Source organism: Eleutherodactylus coqui, chromosome 2 (genome assembly GCF_035609145.1).
Source record: "Eleutherodactylus coqui strain aEleCoq1 chromosome 2, aEleCoq1.hap1, whole genome shotgun sequence".
NCBI classification, from domain to species: domain Eukaryota; kingdom Metazoa; phylum Chordata; class Amphibia; order Anura; family Eleutherodactylidae; genus Eleutherodactylus; species Eleutherodactylus coqui.
Window position 1 is genome coordinate 214,572,630 of NC_089838.1, and position 19,901 is coordinate 214,592,530.

The 19,901-nt window shown below is 45.5% G+C and overlaps 1 protein-coding gene across 1 annotated transcript; it reads left to right on the forward strand.

Annotated features, from left to right (window-relative positions):
- The first annotated feature begins 11,905 nt into the window (after positions 1-11,905).
- Positions 11,906-17,607, forward strand: LOC136610083 (olfactory receptor 5AR1-like). Its single transcript, XM_066589350.1, has 3 exons — positions 11,906-11,919; positions 12,293-13,195; positions 17,529-17,607. Exons 1-3 carry the CDS (start codon positions 11,906-11,908, stop codon positions 17,605-17,607), a joined length of 996 nt encoding a protein of 331 aa, XP_066445447.1.
- Positions 17,608-19,901: the final 2,294 nt, after the last annotated feature.

Here is a 19,901-nt window from a genome sequence, read left to right on the forward strand (position 1 = left end):
CTTCTCCCATGGCTTACAGTGAAGCTGGCGCTGCAGCCGGCCCCATTGAAAGCAAGGGGCTGCAGGCTACCCCCGCAGTGATTTTCGGGGAAGGACTTGAAATATAAGCCCTTCCCTGAAAATCATCCCTAGCTTGTGTAAAAAATAAAAAAATATAAACTCACAGCATGACATTGCGTACTGGCTGTGTGCTGCCCTTAGCCATGTACTTAGCCAATGAATTCAATGAATGGCTTAGCTCTGCCTGTGATTGGCTGAGTGCTCAGCCAATCAGATACAGTCCTTACAGGAGGTAGGGATTTTTAAATCCCTGCCTGCTGAAAGAGCTTCAGAACACTGCCGGGGAAGCCAGGGAAAATACATGCCGGAGCTGCACAGTGGCGGAGAGGTGAGTATATATTTTTTTAAATTTTTAAAGCAGCTAGGAATGATTTTCAGGGAAGGGCTTATATTTCCAGCCCTTCCCCAAAAAGTACTGCAGGGGTTGCCTGCTCCCATTGCTTTCAATGGGGCCAGTGGCAGTAGCGCTTGCCCTATCGAAAGCAGTGGGCACACAGCTTCTGTCATGCATATTTTGCACATCCGTGCAGCACATTTTTTTGCGCAGCACAGATGCGCACAACTACACGCTAGTCTGTCTGAGCCCTAAGAGTTTATCTCCATCATCCACAGTCACCAGCATATCATGTTTGAGGGGTCCCTAGAGACCCCTCTCTAAGTAAGTCACCTTCCTTTCCATGGCTGTATCTTTGACTATGTTCATATTAGAATCTGCAAAGCAGCGCTGACACCTTCCTTGTTTTTTCTTCCTCAGAGTTATACTCTGTTATACTCTGGTTATTTTAGCTTTATTCCTGGGTTACTCACATAGAGTATCTGGTGTCTGTTATTGGGGTCTGCAGCTCTCCACGTGCCAGTTGATTATTCAGTCCTTTTTTATTTTATTTCACGTACAAAATTCTTACCAGTTTTTTTGTATTGGTCACTTTTACCAAAGTGCTCTACTTTTGTTTTGTCCTATTCCATCAGTCAAAGAGTAAGACCTCGTCGGCCTCCATTCCCAGCCATCAATTTCAACTTGGTTCTATTATATACTAAGTAATTGGCTTAAGTCAGGGATCTCCAGACCAGGGTTGCCAGGTTTTGAGGAATAAGTCCATTTTATCTTCTCTTATGGCTGACAACTTTTTGTATGGCAAAAGCATTCTTGAGGTTTTTGCAGTACTTTGGCTAATTATAAAAGTTGGTAAAAGCCATTAAGAGGCAATATAAATTCTAGCAGCCATGCAAATATGTTGTGGAAATTTATGTTGTTGATTGAATAATCCAAGAGGTTTGTCAGCCAGGAGTCAAGTTGATGTGGAGAGTGGAAATGATTTTCCTAGAACCTTAGATATGAGGTTGGCTACCTGCCTCCAGAGAAACCTCACCACTGAAGTGAGGTCTTCTGGATCTATGTGTGACTCATGTTACATAAATCTGTGGCAAGAAATCTCCTTTCTGGCCTCCCCTGGGTGGATGAATAATGGTGGGTTTAAATGGGTTGAGCTGTCAAACAAATGCTGCCCAACAGCGTGTCCCAGTGATACTCGCTGCTGTGCTGTTACACAGGAGCAAGTATCACCAGCATAGTGCAAAGTGCAACCCGTACATGTGTTAACACTGAACAATTATTGTAAAGATTCCTGCAGGTTCATGGGATTCTGAACAATAATCGTTCAGTGTTGTCCAGTGTAAGCAGGGCATAATCTATCACTATGGGGATGCCATTACATAGCACCGTATAATGCCCCACAAGGAAAAACCAACACATGTTTTTTTATGCATTTATTTAAAAAAGCAAAAAGGCAATGAGGTATTGGTTAATATTTTGGCCAAAGTATGCAAAAAATAGATTTTTTTTTTTAGTCTGAACAACTCTGGATACTTTTGCTAGAATACAAAACTCGCAGCCCATGTTAAGGGTCCTCATTCTCTTACAAGTTCCTAAGTAAAGTAAAAGAAAACCAATCAGAAAGGCAGTTAAAAAAATAATCACATGATTTGAGCAGTCCAGATCATTTGTCTCCTCTTACAGAGTCCATCTGCCAAAGGACCTCTCCCTCAGGAGACAGGAAGTAGTCTGCGAAGTTGTTTCTGACTTGGAGTCCTGCTGATGCAGGCCTACCCTGTGGCGTCTCATCAATCATCTCCCACAGTTCAACCTGTTGTCCTGGCAAAAAGTATGCAGAACCATGGCGGCTTGAATTATCGCACACACGTTATCAGGTTCCACCTGAATAGGGCCCAGGAAAACTCTCCACTTAGTGGTAAGAATCGCAAAGGAATATTCAACAAAACGCAGAGCCCGTACTAGGCCTCATGTCTATGGGAGGATCAGATTCCGCATGCTGGAACCCTCAGCGGAATTCGACCCTGCCCATGGCAGAAGATACTGTGGGTTCTCTACTTCCGTCCAGGTCTTCTGTGGGTCTTAATTTTCACCAGCGCACATGTGGAGATTTAAAAAAAAATCTCCTGCTTTCCCGCAGAATCCGTGAAAATGAATTGTAGACAGGCTGCGGATCAATAGAAGCCGTCCGTGCTGGATCCCCAGCAAACTGGAGAATGCTGCAATTTGTTTTCCAGACCAGAAGGTCCGCAAAACAAATCCACATGCTTTAATTAATCTGCGGACACCCATGTCTCCCTATGGGCGGCTTGAATTGCAGATTATCCTCGCGGGACATGAGGCCTTAGACGGTAATAAAAAACTCGCCTCCTGGTGTTCAACCCTCTGCATGGAAAGGGATGCAGAACATGGGTGATCAGGCCAAAGGCCTCATCCGCCTCCATAACAAATCATCCATTCGTTATTGAGGCCCAAAGAACGAGGAAGCCCACGTGGCGCTGGCAGAGACAGCTAGTTGAAAAGAAGCCACTGACCCATTCTAGAAGCCCTGAAAATATGAGCATCTGCTGTGCTTCCATAGGAATCGATATCAGCAATTGTAAACCGATAGTTGCTATCAGCGACAGCCAAGAGAACTAACGAAAAATATTGTTTTTAATTATAATATTGGGACCCCAAGTTTGCTGGCTTCTTAACACAGATGTACTTGCCATCCGGTGCCCCAATGCAGTTTGGAGCTACTGCGCTGTAGCTTCAAAAATATTTGCAATGTCCATTCATGCCTGCAGTGAGGGAGGAGGCATCACCAATGGCTTTAGCTGTGGCCAAAGTACATTGCTCATCCTTCTTATTATTCCAGAGAGCATGGAGCTGCCTAACAGGAACTCAAAATGCAGTGATGCAAATGAGTTCCCAATGTCGAATAATTATGTTAAGAAAAGGCAAAAAAAGGGTTACAAAATTATAGGCACCACACCAAAAGTACATTACCTAGGGAACAGTTTACAGGTTACATTCCAAATTCCTAACCCCCCCAAAAAATGTCATACCTCGGGGTAACCAAAAGATGCTCTTTAGCAAAAATAGACCGGCACATGTGCATGTTGTGTGGGTCAGTCCAGAGTCTACCACCTCCAGCAGCTTTTCAAATCTGGACACCGACATATGGCTAAAGGAAATGAACATCTCTGAGTGGTATCTCAAATTGCAGTAGAGGCTTGCGAAGTGAACTTTACAGCCTCTCTATGACACCAGAGGATGGACCCAGAACTTCTTCATTTTTCTCCTGGACTCTTCTTCCAGCAACGGACTGGGCTGTCAAAATGCAGTAGCCACTCGCCATGCCAGAAGAGCATCATTCTGAAAACAGGACATTCTCCCCAGACAACAACTAGCACTAAACTATCACCACAATGCAGGAAGGCTCACTTAAATAGCACCTGTGCGGTCATGTGACTGTTTCAGGGATGTTTCCAGTGGTTTGGCGAGCTCTGACATCATCGGCTTGCTTGTCTGCATTCTTACCGCACAAAAATCACAGTAAGAACGAATACATACACGCACAGAAATGCAGCTCTGCATGCAGTAAAACGCTACGTAAAAAACATAGCATTTTTACATATGCTTGTGTGATAGTGGCCTTAGTACTCTCCACACAGTAAAGGTGCCCCCTTTAATGCCCCATTAGTAATAATGCCCCTTTATGTCTATCAGTAGAACAGTCTGTTTACATTTATACAAAAATACGGACAGTCTTTGATGCTGAAGCAATCATTCTTTTATCACGTACATTTTGCATACACCAGGTGCTCTTTTTATAGACGTCTGCTCTAAGGATGTGACTTGCATATCTCCCGCAACACAGCTGTTGCCACTTGCCATCATTGGTTCTGGTTTCAGGCTGGCTCTGTAACTTTACTACTTATACTTAGCACAGAGACACATAGGCCATATTTTCCCATTCTACATCCTCTCTGCAGTGATAATTCTGCTCTGGCGCAGACTGTACTGTACAGCCCAAATATCCTCTCTTGTACACTGACTCAACTCTACACAACCATTTACTGGCTGTCCTGACTAGGACTTTCATGCCATTTGTTGCAGGATACATATATATCTGATTTGGGAGGTTTGTTAATTCAGAGCTCTTTCAAAATACATCCTGCAATTTCAATGTACTAGATATACCTGATTTGGATGTTGCAATAGCACCTCCACCTGCTGTACACTATCTTAGCAGATGTTATTGGATATCTGAGCAAGAATCAAAACTAGTATTCATTTACATATGTTAATACTCAGTTGGGGCTCCTTTGGCTCTAATGACATCGGATATTCTCTGTGGCAAAAGTTCTACTAACATCTCATACACTTCAGATGGTATTTTCCTCTATTCATCCTGCAAACATCTGGTAAATTCTCTCAAAGAAGCTGCATCAGCCTGTCTACAATGATGCAAGGAGCGTCATCATTGGACAGTTGAGCAATGCAAGAGTGTTGTATGGAGTGACCATCAAATCAGATGGATGTATCTGGGTGTGGATGACACCTTTTGCCTGAGTGTCAATAGTTAAGTATCGTGGAGATTCTGTTATGGTCTGGTGATGTTTTACATGCCGTAGCAAGAATTGTGAACATAGAGGTTTACCTTGACATACTAAACAATAATATGCTGCTGACAATGTGACAATAATCTGGGAATGGTCAGCAGTAGAGATGAGTGAGCACATTCGTCCGAGCTTGATGCTCGTTACTCGTGACGAACACCACGCGGTACTCGAGTCAATTCCATTTCCTTCCCCGCATGTTTAGTGCCATTTTCTAGCCAATAGACATGCGGGGAAGGCATTACCACTTCCTCCCGTGATGTGCCAGTCCTATCCCACCCCCCAGCAGTGAGTGGCTGGCGAGGTCAAGTGACCGCCGAGTACTTAAAGCGGTCCCGCCTCAGACACACGCTTATACAGAGGTTAGGGAAAGTGCTGCTGCTCCTTCAGGGATAGTGTTAGCGTAGGTTCTGTGTTCAAGAACCCCAACGGTCCTTCTTAGGGCTACATCTGACCGTGTGCATTACTGTTGTGACTGGCTTGGAGCAGTAGTGCACCATTTTTTTTTCCATCTCGGGCTGTGCAGGTCATTACATCTACAGCGTTCTCAGTCTGCAGTGTATTATACAGAGTTTAGGGAAAGTGCTGCTGCTGATACAGGGAAAGTGTTGGAGTAGGATCCAGTCTAACACTGGATCCGCAACGGTTCTTCATTGGGCTACATCTGACCGTGTGGATTTTAGTTGGGGCCTGCTGGGAGTTGTAGTGCATCCATTTTTGCATTACGCATCTAGGCCTGTTCGCAGCCTTTCAGTAATAGCTTTTTCAGGCTGCAGTGCCGTACAATCCCGCCCTCACCGTGAAACAGCACTCAAATATTTCCTAACCATCAGCGAACGACTTCATTTATACCGTTCTCTGACTGCAGTGAATTAGACAGAGTATTGGGGCACAGCCACTTCTACAGGGAAAGTTATATGCACTATAAAGTCCGTATCCTCCATGCAAAAACCCTAAAGCTCCTTTGTTGGGCTACATCTGACCGTGTGCATTTTAGTTGGGGCCTGCTGGGAGTTGTAGTGCATCCATTTTTGTATTATGCATCTAGGCCTGTTCGCAGCCTTTCAGTAATAGTTTTTTTCAGGCTGCAGTGCCATACAATCCCTCTCTCACCGTGAAACTGCACTCAAATAATTCCTACCCTGCTGCGAACGACTTCATTTATACCGTTCTCTGTCTGCAGTGAATTAGACACAGATTGTTGGGGCACAGCCACTTCTATAGGGAAAGTTATATACACTATACAGTCTATAGTGTATATAACTTTCGCAGCCTTTCAGTAATAGTTTTTTCAGGCTACAGTGCCATACAATACCACTCTCACCGTGAAACAGCACTCAAATATTTGCTAGCCATCTGTGAATGACTTCATTTATACCGTTCTCTGTCTGCAGTGAATTAGACAGAGTGTTGGGGCACAGCCACTTCTATAGGGAAAGTTATATGCACTATACAGTCCGTATCCTCCATGCAAAAACCCTAAAGCTCCTTTGTTGGGCTACATCTGACCGTGTGCATTTTAGTTGGGGCCTGCTGGGAGTTTTAGTGCATCCATTTTTGTATTACGCATCTAGGCCTGTTAGCAGCCTGTCAGTAATAGCGTTCTCAGGCTGCTGTGCCGTACAACCAGCTCTCATCGTGAAACAGTACTCAAATATTTCCTAGCCATCTGCGAACGACTTAATTTATACAGTTCTCTGTCTGCAGTGAATTACACAGAGTGTTGGGGCACAGCCACTTCTATAGGGAAAGTTATATGCACTATACAGTCCGTATCCTCCATGCAAAAACCCTAAAGCTCCTTCGTTGGGCTACATCTGACCGTGGGCATTTTAGTTGGGGCCTGTTGGGAGTTATAGTGCATCCATTTTTGTATTACGCATCTAGGGCTTAAGCCTGTTAGCAGCCTGTCAGTAATAGCGTTCTCAGGCTGCTGTGCTGTACAACCAGCTCACACTGTGAAACTGCACTCAAATATTTCCTAGCCTACTGCGAACGACTTTGTATATACCGTTCTGTGCCTGCAGTGCATTAGACAGAGGTCTCATCGTTAAACAGTACTGTAATATTACCGGGGCCACTGCAAAGTATTTCAGCTCTGCCGCTGTGCAGAGCGTCTCACAATACCCTTTCCTTGGTGGGGTTGAGATCGCCGCAGTTACCAGCACTATCCACTGGATTTAGAGTCTTCTCCCACTCCATACAGCCTCTCTTATCTACAAGTCTCTGCGAGCGGTAAATTACCCCTAGGTATCAGCGCAAGACAGCGGGTTACTTTTTTCAATTCACAGCATAGAGCCTCCGCTATCTACAAGTCTCTGTGTGCGGTGAATTAAGGCCCAGTTGTCAGTGCTGTACAGTGGGGTAATTTATTTGGGCCCTGCTCTATTCTTAATCCGCCATGATGAGGAGTAGGGGTAAGGGTCGAGGACATGGACGTGGACGCAGACGCGGACGTCCAAGTGAGGGTGTGAGCACAGGCCGAGTTCCTGGTCCAGGTGAATCACAGCCGGCTGCTGCGGGATTAGGAGAGAGGCAAGTTTCCGGGGCCCCCAGCTTCATATCACAATTTACGGGTCCACGTGGTAGACCTTTATGACAAACAGAGCAGTGTGAGCAGGTTCAGTCGTGGATGGCAGAAAATGCGTCCAGCAATGTATCGACCACCCAGTCTTCTACGCAGTCCACTACTCCCAGCCTAGGGACTGCAACTCCGAATCCGCTGGCTGCTGCTCCTCCTTCCTCCCAGCCTCCTCACTCCATGAAAATGACATATTCTGATGAGCAGGCAGACTCCCAGGGACTGTTCTCGGTTCCCTGCCATGAGTGGGAAAAACTGGTTCCTCTCTCACCTGAGGAGTTTGTCGTGACCGATGACCAGCCTTTGGAAAGTTCCCGGAGTCCTATACTTTTACTACAGAAATGTTACTGGGGTCCACTTCTACTTTTACTACAGAAATGTTACTGGGGTCTGCCTATACTTCTGCTACAGAAATGTTACAGGGGTCTGCCTATACTTTTACTACAGAAATGTTACAGGGGTCTGCCTGTACCTTTGCTACAGGAATGTTACAGGGGTCTGCCTCTACTTTTACTACAGAAATGTTGCAGGGGTCTGCCTATACTTTTACTACAGAAATGTTACAGGGGTCTGCCTCTACTTTTACTACAGAAATGTTACTGGGGTCTGCGTATACCTTTGCTACAGGAATGTTACTGGGGTCTGCCTCTACTTTTGCTACAGAAATGTTACTGGGGTCTGCCTATACTTCTGCTACAGAAAAGTTACAGGGGTCTGCCTATACTTTTACTACAGAAATGTTACTGGGGTCGGCCTCTACTTTTACTACAGAAATGTTACAGGGGTCTGCCTATACCTTTGCTACAGAAATGTTACTAGGGTCTGCCTATACTTCTGCTACAGAAAAGTTACAGGGGTCTGCCTATACTTTTACTACAGAAATGTTACAGGGGTCTGCCTATACTTTTACTACAGAAATGTTACTGGAGTCCGCCTCTACTTTTACTACAGAAATGTTACTGGGGTCTGCCTATACTTCTGCTACAGAAATGTTACAGGGGTCTGCCTATACTTTCACTACAGAAATGTTACTGGGGTCTGCCTATACTTCTGCTACAGAATTGTTACACGGGTCTGCCTATACTTTTACTACAGAAATGTTACAGGGGTCTGCCTATACCTTTGCAACAGGAATGTTACAGGGGTCTGCCTCTACTTTTACTACAGAAATGTTACAGGGGACTATCTATACCTTTGCTACAGAAATGTTACTGGGGTCTGCCTATACTTCTGCTACAGAAATGTTACAGGGGTCTGCCTATACTTTTACTACAAAAATGTTACAGGGGTCTGCCTATATTTTTACTACAGAAATGTTACAGGGGTCCGCCTCTACTTTTACTACAGAAATGTTACTGGGTTCTGCCTATATGTCTGTTACAGAAATGTTACAGGGGTCTGCCTATACTTTTACTACAAAAATGTTACAGGGGTCTGCCTATACTTTTACTACAGAAATGTTACTGGGGTCCGCCTCTACTTTTACTACAGAAATGTTACTGGGTTCTGCCTATACGTCTGTTACAGAAATGTTACAGGGGTCTGCCTATACGTTTACTACATAAATGTTACAGGTGTCTGTCTATACCTTTGCTACAGAAATGTTACTGGGGTCTGCCTATATCTCTGCTACAGAAATGTTACAGCGGTCTGCCTATACTTTTACTACAGAAATGTTACAGGGGTTTGCCTATACCTTTGCTACAGAAATGTTACTGGGGTCTGCCTATACTTCTGCTACAGAAATGTTACAGGAGTCTGCCTATACTTTTACTACAGAAATGTTACTGGGGTCTGCCTATACTTCTGCTACAGGAATGTTACAGCGGTTTACCTATATTGTGGGTGCACAAAGACTTCCCATCGCAGTGTTTTACCTATCTGGCACAAATACACTGACTGACTTGGGTAGGGTGCAGAGTGCAGATGACTTTCACCTTGCGGTGCTGATTAAGCTATCTGACACCTACACAGAATGAATTGTGTGGGGACACATGGATTTCCCATTGCTATGTAACTCAGGGAACCTTGGGTTACACAAGGTGGAGGCTTGGGCCAAGCCTGACCCAGGGCCCGCTCACATACTTCCCACCTGGTCATGGTTTCTTGGCCTTGTAGTGCCACTTCTTCCTCCTGCTTGGGGTCAGAGGATCAGCACTGGGCAACATGTATTTTCTCTTGCGTTACCACAGTTATCTGCGGCACTGGTTTGGGCCAAACAAAAGCAGCGTTACTGCATTAATGAGACGTTCACTGCTGTACTAGCATTGGAGTCCGCTTTATGCCCACGATTGCTGAGGGTGTGGGCAGAGGCCAATGTCCTGGGGGAAATGCAACTGCGCCAAGTTAGGCCTGTGGAACTTGCTCCTGGTTAATCCAGTTTTTGGAGCGGTGAAAGCAACCGTAACTGATTTAATGAGACGTTCACTGCTGTACTAGCATCGGAGTCTGCTTTATGCCCACGATTGCTGAGGGTTTGGGCAGAGGCCAATGTCCTGGGGGAAATGCAACTGCACCAGGTTGGGCCTGTGGAACTTGCTCCTGGGTAGTCCAGTCTTTGGAGCGATGAAAGCAACCGCAACTAATTAAATGAGACGTTCACTGCTGTACTAGCATCGGAGTCCGCTTTATGCCCACAATTGCTGAGGGTTTGGGCAGAGGCCTATGTCCTGGGGGAAATGCAACTGCGCCAGGTTGGGCCCGTGGATCTTGTTCCTGGTTAATCCAGTCTTTGGAGCGGTGAAAGCAACCGTAACTGATTTAATGAGATGTTCACTGCTGTACTAGCATCGGAGTCTGCTTTATGCCCATGATTGCTGAGGGTGTAGGCAGAGGCCTATATCCTGGGGGAAATGCAACTGCGCCAGGTTGGGCCCGTGGAACTTGTTCCTGGTTAATCCAGTCTTTGGAGCGGTGAAAGCCACCACAACTAATTAAATGAGATGTTCACAGCTGTACCAGCATCGGAGTCCGCTTTATGCCCACGATTGCTGAGGGTGTGTGCAGAGGCCGAGGTCCTCGGCGGATGAAAGTCTGACATGTTTGGGCACCGTAATTGCTTCATGTTTAATACTTTCCTTGGGTTCCTTTGGCTCGTCTATGGTGTGAGTGCACAAAGACTTTCCATAGCGGTGTTTTACCTGTCTGACACAAATACACTGACTGAGTAGGGCAGAAAAGTAGGCCGAGGTCCTTTGCGGGGTGAAACTCTGCCATGTTTGGGCATGCTGATTTCTTTATGTGTAATACCATCTTTGTGCACCGACAGCATAGGCGAGCCCAAGGAACTCAAAGACTTTCCATTGCAGTGTTGAGCTATCTAACACCTACACAGAATGAATTGTGTGGGGACACATGGATTTCCCATTGCTATGTAACTCGCGGCACCTTGGGTCACACAAGATGGAGGCTGGGACCGAGCCTGACCCTGGGCCCGCTCACGTGCTTCCCACACAGAGTATTGCTGCATTGTGGAGATGTGTAGAAGTGCTGGCACCTGAGTCCCCTTTATGTCCACGTTTGCGGCTCCTGACAATTTTGTGACGGATGTGTCATGGGATTGGAATGATGATCGTATGTGAATTTATCATCAATTTTCAACAGCACTGAGGGTTATCGCCTACACTTTCAAAGAGGGTCGCTGCCTGGCCCTGCCAACCCTCTGCAGTGTGTGCCTCCGCTTCCTCCTCATCACAGACGCACTTAGAAATAGACATGAGGGTGGTGTAGCTATGAAGAGAGCGTGTGGCATGAGGGCAGCTGAACGCTGCGCAGGAAAACGTTTCTGTGTGCTGTGGACGCAGGGTCGTGCGGGGGGTTGGACAGCATGTAACCCAGGGGAAGAGGCAGCGCTGTCACCCGCAGGCAGTGATTGTCCTTGGTTGCAGGTAGTGTGGTGCTTAGCTAAGGTGTGCCTTGCTAATGAGGGTTTGTCCGAAGTAAAAATTGTTAGGGGGTGACGCCAGACTCTTGCCCCCATTGTGGCTTAATAATGGGAACTGGGAGCCTTAGATGCAGCCATGCATGCTGCCCTTCCCTGTACGTTTGTGGTGTTTCCATGACTTTTGGATGTTTTCTGGTGTTCCAGAAGTCATCAGCTATGCGGAGCATCGGTCCTATACAAAAATGCTTGAGTCGCCCATTGACTTCAATGGGGTTCGTTACTCGAAACGAGCTCTTGAGTATTACGGAATGTTCGACTCGAGCAACGAGCACCCGAGCATTTTGGTGCTTGCTTATCTCTAGTCAGCAGTACTTCCAACAAGACAAAGTGCCTTTTCACAAATACAATGCTGATTTACACTGGTTTGAGAATACGGATGTTCCATGATTGAACCGAGGTGAACCCTACTGAACATCTTTGGGATCAACTGGGATGTGAACAACGTCGATGCCATTCAACTGCAAAAATTGTTGAAGCAAAATATCATGTAACACATGCAATAAATTTCTAGTAGAGTCAACAAACAATTATTAATTATTCTTTATGGAATGATTAGAAATTAAAAATCCTTATGGAATCAGGCTGCTATCAGATTGTGCATCTCTAGAGGTCCAAGACAAATGCTTTATAAAGGTAGTGATTCTCAGCCAATGTACAATTCTTTAATCTACATTGAAGACTGCGTACAGCTGTTTTGTGTACCCAAGTATATTTCACATAGAAAAATTTTGTTCACTTTTATATTAAATTGATACATGGAGCTTTTTCAGTAACATGAATAACACACTTGTGACAGAATTTGTTCTCTCTGGTCTCTCCTCCAACCCAAAGCTTCAGCTGCCTCTCTTTCTGCTCTGCACTTTAGTCTACCTGATAACTTTACTGGGTAACATTATGATTACTATGTTAATTGGAATAACTCCAGGATTGCAAACACCAATGTACTTCTTCCTTATGAACTTATCGTTTGTTGATCTCTTATATTCATCATCAATTACACCCAACCTCATTGTTAACATCTTTTCTGAAAATAAAGTAATCTCCATCACTGCTTGCGCAATACAATTGTTCCTCTTCATTGACCTGGCAAGCACGGAAGGCATGATACTTGCTGCGATGGCCTATGACCGATATGTAGCTATATGCAAGCCACTGAACTATACAGTCATTATGAACAAAGTGACATTCATTACACTTGTTTGCTCAGTATACACTGCAGGATGTGTTAATTCATTAATTCACACATGTGCTGCATTTAGTCTACCGTTCTGTAAGTCTAATCACATCAAGCATTTCTTTTGTGATATGAATCCAATTTTAAAATTGTCATGTAAAGATACATATCTTAATGAATTGTTGATGTTTGTTGTTGCTGGTTTAATTGAAGTGGGCTCGCTCTTATGTATAGTGATATCATACATCTATATTTTATTCACCATATTTAGAATTGGGTCTTCTACAGGTAGAAGTAAGTCACTCTCCACTTGTGTCTCTCATTTTACTTGCGTAGCCTTATTCTACTGCCCAGTTTTCTTCATGTACTTGCGACCAAATTCTGCGTATGCCGTGAATCAGGACTGGGTAGCGTCAGTGTTCTATACAGTAATAATACCCATGTTGAATCCCATGATCTACAGTTTAAGAAATCAAGATGTTAAAAAAGCTCTGGTACAGTTTAATGTCAATATGATTAGGTGCGTACAGGGGTAATAAAATCACAATAACTTGCTTTACATAACATCAGCTGTGCTTTGCTACATCTGTATCCAACAGTATGATTTGACAGCAAAAATAGTGCAACACACAGCAGTACTCTCACCACCAAAATGACAAAAATCATGACGGAACTCTGACAGACATGAAATTAACCCCTTCCTGCTGGAGTCATTTTTGTTTTTATTTTATTTTTCTGTGACATTGCTATATAAGAGCTCGTTCTTTGGGGAATGAGTTATATTTTTTATTGGTACCATTAAAGTACCATGTAATGTATTGGAAAACTTTAGAAAATTTCTCAGTGGGGCATAATGACAACAAATGCAATTGTGCCATTTTGGAGGGGGTGTTTTGCGTTCTTCACAGCCTTCACGTGTTTTATTCTGTCGGTCAGTATGATAATGGCAATAACAAATTTATATAGATTTTTCAATAAAACGCCATCTTTGATTTAGTGATTTCTTGGATGAAGAAGTTCATACATAATCTAAGAGTTTTATCATTCAAAACAACAAATATGGAATTGTCATTTACCTAATTTGTTGTACTGTTTGATTATTAAGCAATCACACTATGTGGTACCTGATATATATACTTCCTCGTCAAATTTTCAAAATTGAATATAATTTATTGTCACAAATAAATAAATAAAATACACTTTTAAAGAAAAAAATTATTTTATTTTGCTATCTTTTGACCCCTCACCTTTATTTTTTTATGTTGATGAGGTTATGTTGATCTGGATAATATTTTCCTCCAGCAGGTTTCGGGGTATTCTGTAGCTTCCAAATTGTATAGAAAACAGTATGCGCACACCGGCCAGGTTAGACGTAAGGTATCAGTCTCATGTCCAAAATGGCTCTCTGAACAGAAACGCCCAGACAGCCTCATTTATTGAAACACATAATACCTGCCCTTTATGGGCGTTTAACAGATTACATCAGTAACATATATATATTCTTATTCGCTGGGTTATATAGAATTCCCCGCCTCCCCCTCTCCACACCTCTCTCAAGTCCGGTCTACATAGGAGCCTTTGTCTTAACAACATGCGGTCAAAACTGAAAGTATCTCTTTTGTTGGAGAAGTTTCTATGTGGGGGAGGGGCTGGATACTCTTCTTCAGTATTGGAATGTGACTTAACTCTTTAAGAGGCTGCTTGTGGAACTTTGTGCCAAGTCAACATTATACCACACACACATCTTTCACCATGCCATTGTGCAGCAATTACTATAATGAAATTATGCAGTCATTAGCCTCTAAGAGTTAAAGTCACTACAGCTGCGTAGTACATCTAGTTTAGTACAAATCAATAGACATTTTACGCTAACTAATCATCATGTCTATCACAATCCCCCCTTAAAATGTCTATCCTCTAACTCTTCCCGTCAAATTTTCACAGTTCTCTGCGTGTGAGCCTATAATTGGAGCGCGTTGAATTACCTTCCAGGCGGGTCCTCTACCTCATGTCTCCACAAAGCCAGTAAACATCTCCTAAGGACTGGACCTGATTCTGCATCCATTCCCCTCCTATCGTACCGTAGGAGGAGCAATACCCGTTAGTGAGTTCCCCAAAAATCTCCCTCCACCCTGCCCATTTGCCTGGCAGGTGTAGTTTCCAGGGTAGTCCGTAATACTCTCTCCGGTGCAAAACACTTAAGTAGTTATAGAGTATTCCTTCTTCCACTTCTCCCAAACAGTGTAATTAGCGGAAATGTTCGTGAAGAGACCACTCTTCAGCATCTACAGGGAGATTTAGGGGGACCATCCCCGAGTGTGGTCGGGCACTACCGCACACGCAACAGTTAGACTTGTTGCTCCTGTTAGCATTGTACCTCATCAACTCCAACCAGAGATTCTGGTCAGAGTAGCCAGTCGCTACTGTCAAGGTGTCCTCAAAGGTAGGGTCGGCTATGATCATCATGTTCCTCAAGGTCTTTATCCTACGGCGGAGGGGGTTAATTGTGGGCACGGGACTAAGTGAAGGCTTCCATTCGGGTGCATCTACCACATCCCTTATTTTAAACTTCCCTAAGGGATCTGTCCTCCCGTACCGGTATGTCCCCAAACAGTAAGTCCCCCCCCCCCCGTCCCCCGGGCTTGGATTTCCCATGGTTAGTGTAAAAACCGCATTAAAACCAAGCAACATACTAAGTTCAGCCTTCCAATACCTGCTGTCCTTATTATTCTCAAGGAGGGTTATACGACTAATTAGGGATTTCCCGCTCTTATCTTTCTTATTTTAAGGCACTTCGTGGTTTATAGGACCAGTCTGTTCCTGCGTTCCGTCCCACTGATCCCCAATAACGGCAGTCTTCTCCCCAGACATTATCAGTGGCGCAAACATATTGTATTCCTCGGGTATATAAGTCATATAACCATCCGGACTGGGCTAAATCTGGTCCGCGGTGGTATTTTGCGCCTAGACACGGGACCACAGTACAATAGTCGAAGGAATATGCAGCTACTTGAGTGTTGGACGAGTTATACCAGAATGTAACCATACCCACATATTCTTCCGACTAAGGATTCCAGTTGCCACCCTCCTCTCTCACTAGCCCTAACCAGAGTAATGTCCTCGGCACAATTAAGACTGGTCTCCCGGATCTGAAGCTTTCTTACAGTATGAAGCATGGATCCATGTAAGTCTTTCGGCTAGTTTCACAGCTGTGGCAGTAGTCAGAAGCACCTGGTAGGGACCATCAAATCGGGGCTCAAGAGGGTGCTTCCTGAGGAACTTCTTGACGCACACCCAATCCCCAGGCTGCAAGATATGTGTCCCAGTGTCTGCCTCTGAGTCTGGAAGAGAATACCTGTGCATAGGCTTTGGTTAGTGCTTTAACAACGGAAAAAACATACTTAGTCAACACATCAGATTGTAATTGTAACTACTGGGGATAGTAGCAACCTAGCCTTGGGGCTAGCCCAAACAATCTCGTAGGGAGATAATGTATAATCCCCCCTGGGTTCATATCTAACACTGAATAGGGCTATTGAATGATAGTCTTTTCAAAGTGGCGTCATTTTTAAGTATCTTGCATTTTAGCGTGCCACTAAGTCTCTCCACCTTTCCACTACTCTATGGGTGGTAGAGTGTGTAAAAGACCTGGGATACACCCAGAGCAGACATGACATGTTACATTCACCTGCGAAGTTTGTACCTCTATCTGACTCTGAATCACTTCTGGTACCCCATATTCACAGTTTACCTCGTTCATGAGCTTCTTTGCGGTTACCTACTTGTTTGCCTTGGTAACAGGGTCGGCCTCCAACCTGCAAAGACATCAACAACAACAAGCACATATTCATACTTCCCAACAAGTGGGAGCTGAACGTAGTCAATTTGCAATCCCTTAAATGGGTAGAGTGGTCCCGGCAAGTGTAATGTGGCAAATTTACTTCTGCCCTGACTCACCTATGGCATAGATCATGCTAAACTGGACGAATGATGCAGCAGCTACAGAGAACCCAGAAGTCGCCCGTCCTCTTTCAAGCGTCGACGTCATTGCTGCTTTACTAGGTGGGTCTTTCCGTCCATCAGCTGGGCCATCATGGGATACAGGAACTGTGGTGGGCAAGTGCTGTTGACTGTTCACCATACGCTGTCCTGTTTCTGCTGCTCCCATATTAGTCCATTTATTCTTTCCTTCCTTGCTGGCTTGTAACTGTAAAGTCTTTAGCATATCAAAGTCCAAATTTTGTCAATGTCCATAGTTTTTACCACTGACTCATGCTGTCAGTATCTTTCTTCTTTCTTCCACGGCTTGAGGGCCACTGCCTTTGCTGTACTGTCGGCGAGGGTGTTGTCTCTCGCTTCTCCAGTGTAGGAATCGGTGCGAACTCTCAACTTTGACAGGTAGAAGTAGGACCTCCATGAGACTCTGCACTGCTGCACCATTCTCAATTGGTTGTCCGGCTGAGGTAAAAAACTGTCTGGCCTTCCATATTGGGCCGTAATCATGAGCTATGCCAGATGCATACCAGGAGTCAGTGTAAAGGGTTGCCGTCTTACCTTTCGCCACTCTACTCGCCTCAGTGAGGGCCTTCAGTTCCGCTTCTTGTGCTGAGACATGCAGAGGCAGAGCTTCTGCTTCTAGGACATCTTGTTGTGTGACCACTGCATATCCGATTTGGAGTCATCAATCCTCACCCTGGTACCATCTGCAAAAAGCTCAACATATACATTGTCAACAGAGGTTCCAGTAACTGTTTGCATACCTGCAGTTTCTTGCTGTATCAGCACTAAATAATCGTGTTGATGTTCTATTTCACATGGATCAGAATTTGTAGCACAAAATCATTTATTTCCTTTTTATTTTATTTTATTTTATTTTTTTATTTTTTTCTACAACACCCAGATCAGCTATGACCTAGATCACCTATGCCTCCCCCCTTTTGAACCGGAATACTCAATGGAAAAAGAGTAATCGCGTTCAAACTAGTACAACGTTGAAAAAGGAAACCAAGAGGCACAAAAACAAGCACTTTGTAGGTCAAGGTGACATTGTATGCAGCGAAGTCTGAGCGAAAATATCCTTTAGATTTTTTTTTTTTTTTCCAGGTCGCAGTTAGCATTTCTAACACAAGGCGGCGCAACACAAGCAAAATTTACGGTCACCCAGTGTAATAGTATTTCAAGGAATTTCAGCGTTTAACTTTCACTCTCCTGTCGTAATATAATTATAGCTTCAGTGTAGACTGACACTAGAATATACAAAAGACTTAAAGGGGTGGTCTCGCGAAACCAAGTGGGGTTATACACTTCCATATGGCCATATTAATGCACTTTGTAATATACATCGTGCATCAAATATGAGCCATACAGAAGTTATTCCACTTACCTGTTCCGTTGCTAGCGTCCTCGTCTCCATGGTTCCGTCTAAATTCGCTGGCAGCTTGCTTTTTTAGACGCGCTTGCGCAGTCCGGTCTTCTCCTTTCAGCACGAGCCGCTTCAGTGTGCTCCCCGCTACAGCTCTTCTGCGCATGCGCAGATGAGCTGTCACTGCTCGGGAGCGCGCTGGAGCGGCCATTCTGTACCATCCTCTGTTAGAGGAAGGTGCAGAGCTGCCCAGCTGTCCGGAGAAGCCGCCCAGCTGTCCTGCCGTCCAGGTAAGTGATGGGCCGGGGGGGCTGCCGCTGCGCCGGGGGGGGGCTGTCGTCGCTGTCGCTGCGATGGGGGGGCTGTCGCTAGGCCGGGGGGGGCTGTCGCTGCGATGGGGGGGCTGTTGCTAGGCCGGGGGAACTAGCGCTGGGCCAGGGGGGTAAGTGATGGGTCGGGGGTGATGTTCACTGACAGGTGAAGGCCCCGGAGCCCAGCGCTGGGCTCCGGGGCCTTCACCTGGGCTCCGGAACCTAGCGCTGGGCTCCGGAACCTAGCGCTGGGCTCCGGGGCCTTCACCTGGGCTGAGGGTCTAGCGCTGGGGAGCCGGGAGCGTAGCGTGGGGGGGCCGGGGGCTAGCGCCGGTTACCTGCTGCCTGGCGGTGGGTGACTGGTCGGCGGCTGCGGGGCGTCTGGTCGGCGGCTGCGGGGCGTCTGGTCGGCGGCTGCGGGGCGTCTGGTTGCCATGGAGACACAGCTGGCAGCGTCTCGGGAGCGCGCACGTCGGGCTGCAGCGAGCGACGGGGAAAGAGCCGGCGGCCATCTTGGGGAAACTTTTATAAGTTGCTGAAACGCTGGAACGGTAAGTACAAACCAGCTAGGAAAGTCATTTACAGGGGGGCTTAGTAATGTATGTTTAATTAGGGGGACTGGGCAAAAAAAAAAATCACTGCTTCCTCGAGACATCTCCTTTAAGGAAAAAACTAAAGAATACGGATGAATTGACATCCTACTCTGAGCAATTCAGTCCCTCTTTCTCACATAACAACTAAAATTACTGCATCAAATTGCGTGAAAAAGTTTGCTGGGTGACTATAGCGAAATTATTCCATCTGTAGGAGCCTTCCTTAACATCATCTGTCTGAGCATCCATTTGGAGAAGCAGGCAGTGGAAAACAGAGCCCCTGGGAACACACCATGAGAGAGCGTCCCCTGCTCATGGGTCCCTGGCCTCTGTCCCCCATGCATCAACTCCAATTTTCCATACACTATAAACCAGCTTAGTCGTCTACTATGTCCCAAGCTGCATCTTCACGAAGAACAAAGGTTTGTTTCCCTGAACTTATCACACATCCAAGGTGGCCACATTTTGGAGTGTAACAAAGTCTGGTCAAACAAGACCTTACTTCAGACAATCATGATGTTAGCACTGGATACAGTGGCATTGGGGAATGTAGGCCTCCCGAGTGCAGCAAGATGGCCACCAGAGGCAGAAAGGGGCAGGGCTACAAATCTCCCAGGTGAGGCAAGATGGCTGCTGGAGGAGGAAGGGGCGGGGCTTAGTCCTATCCCGGATTGGAATGGCCGGAAGTAACATCACACACCCTGAAAGTGAGCACATGGCGGGGAATAATTTCAGGGTGGGGGCAGGGCTCACCACACTTGCTGCAGAGTCACACTATGTGGGGTTTTAAACATTGCAAGTGCGGCCGCCATTATAGGGAGGGGCTGTAGTCAACACAAAGGCATTACATTGTTCATGATACAAGTAATACACATCCCCCCCTTCACCTCCTCCTCCACCAATTCTGCTCGTGTATCCCTTTTGCTACTCTATACCACG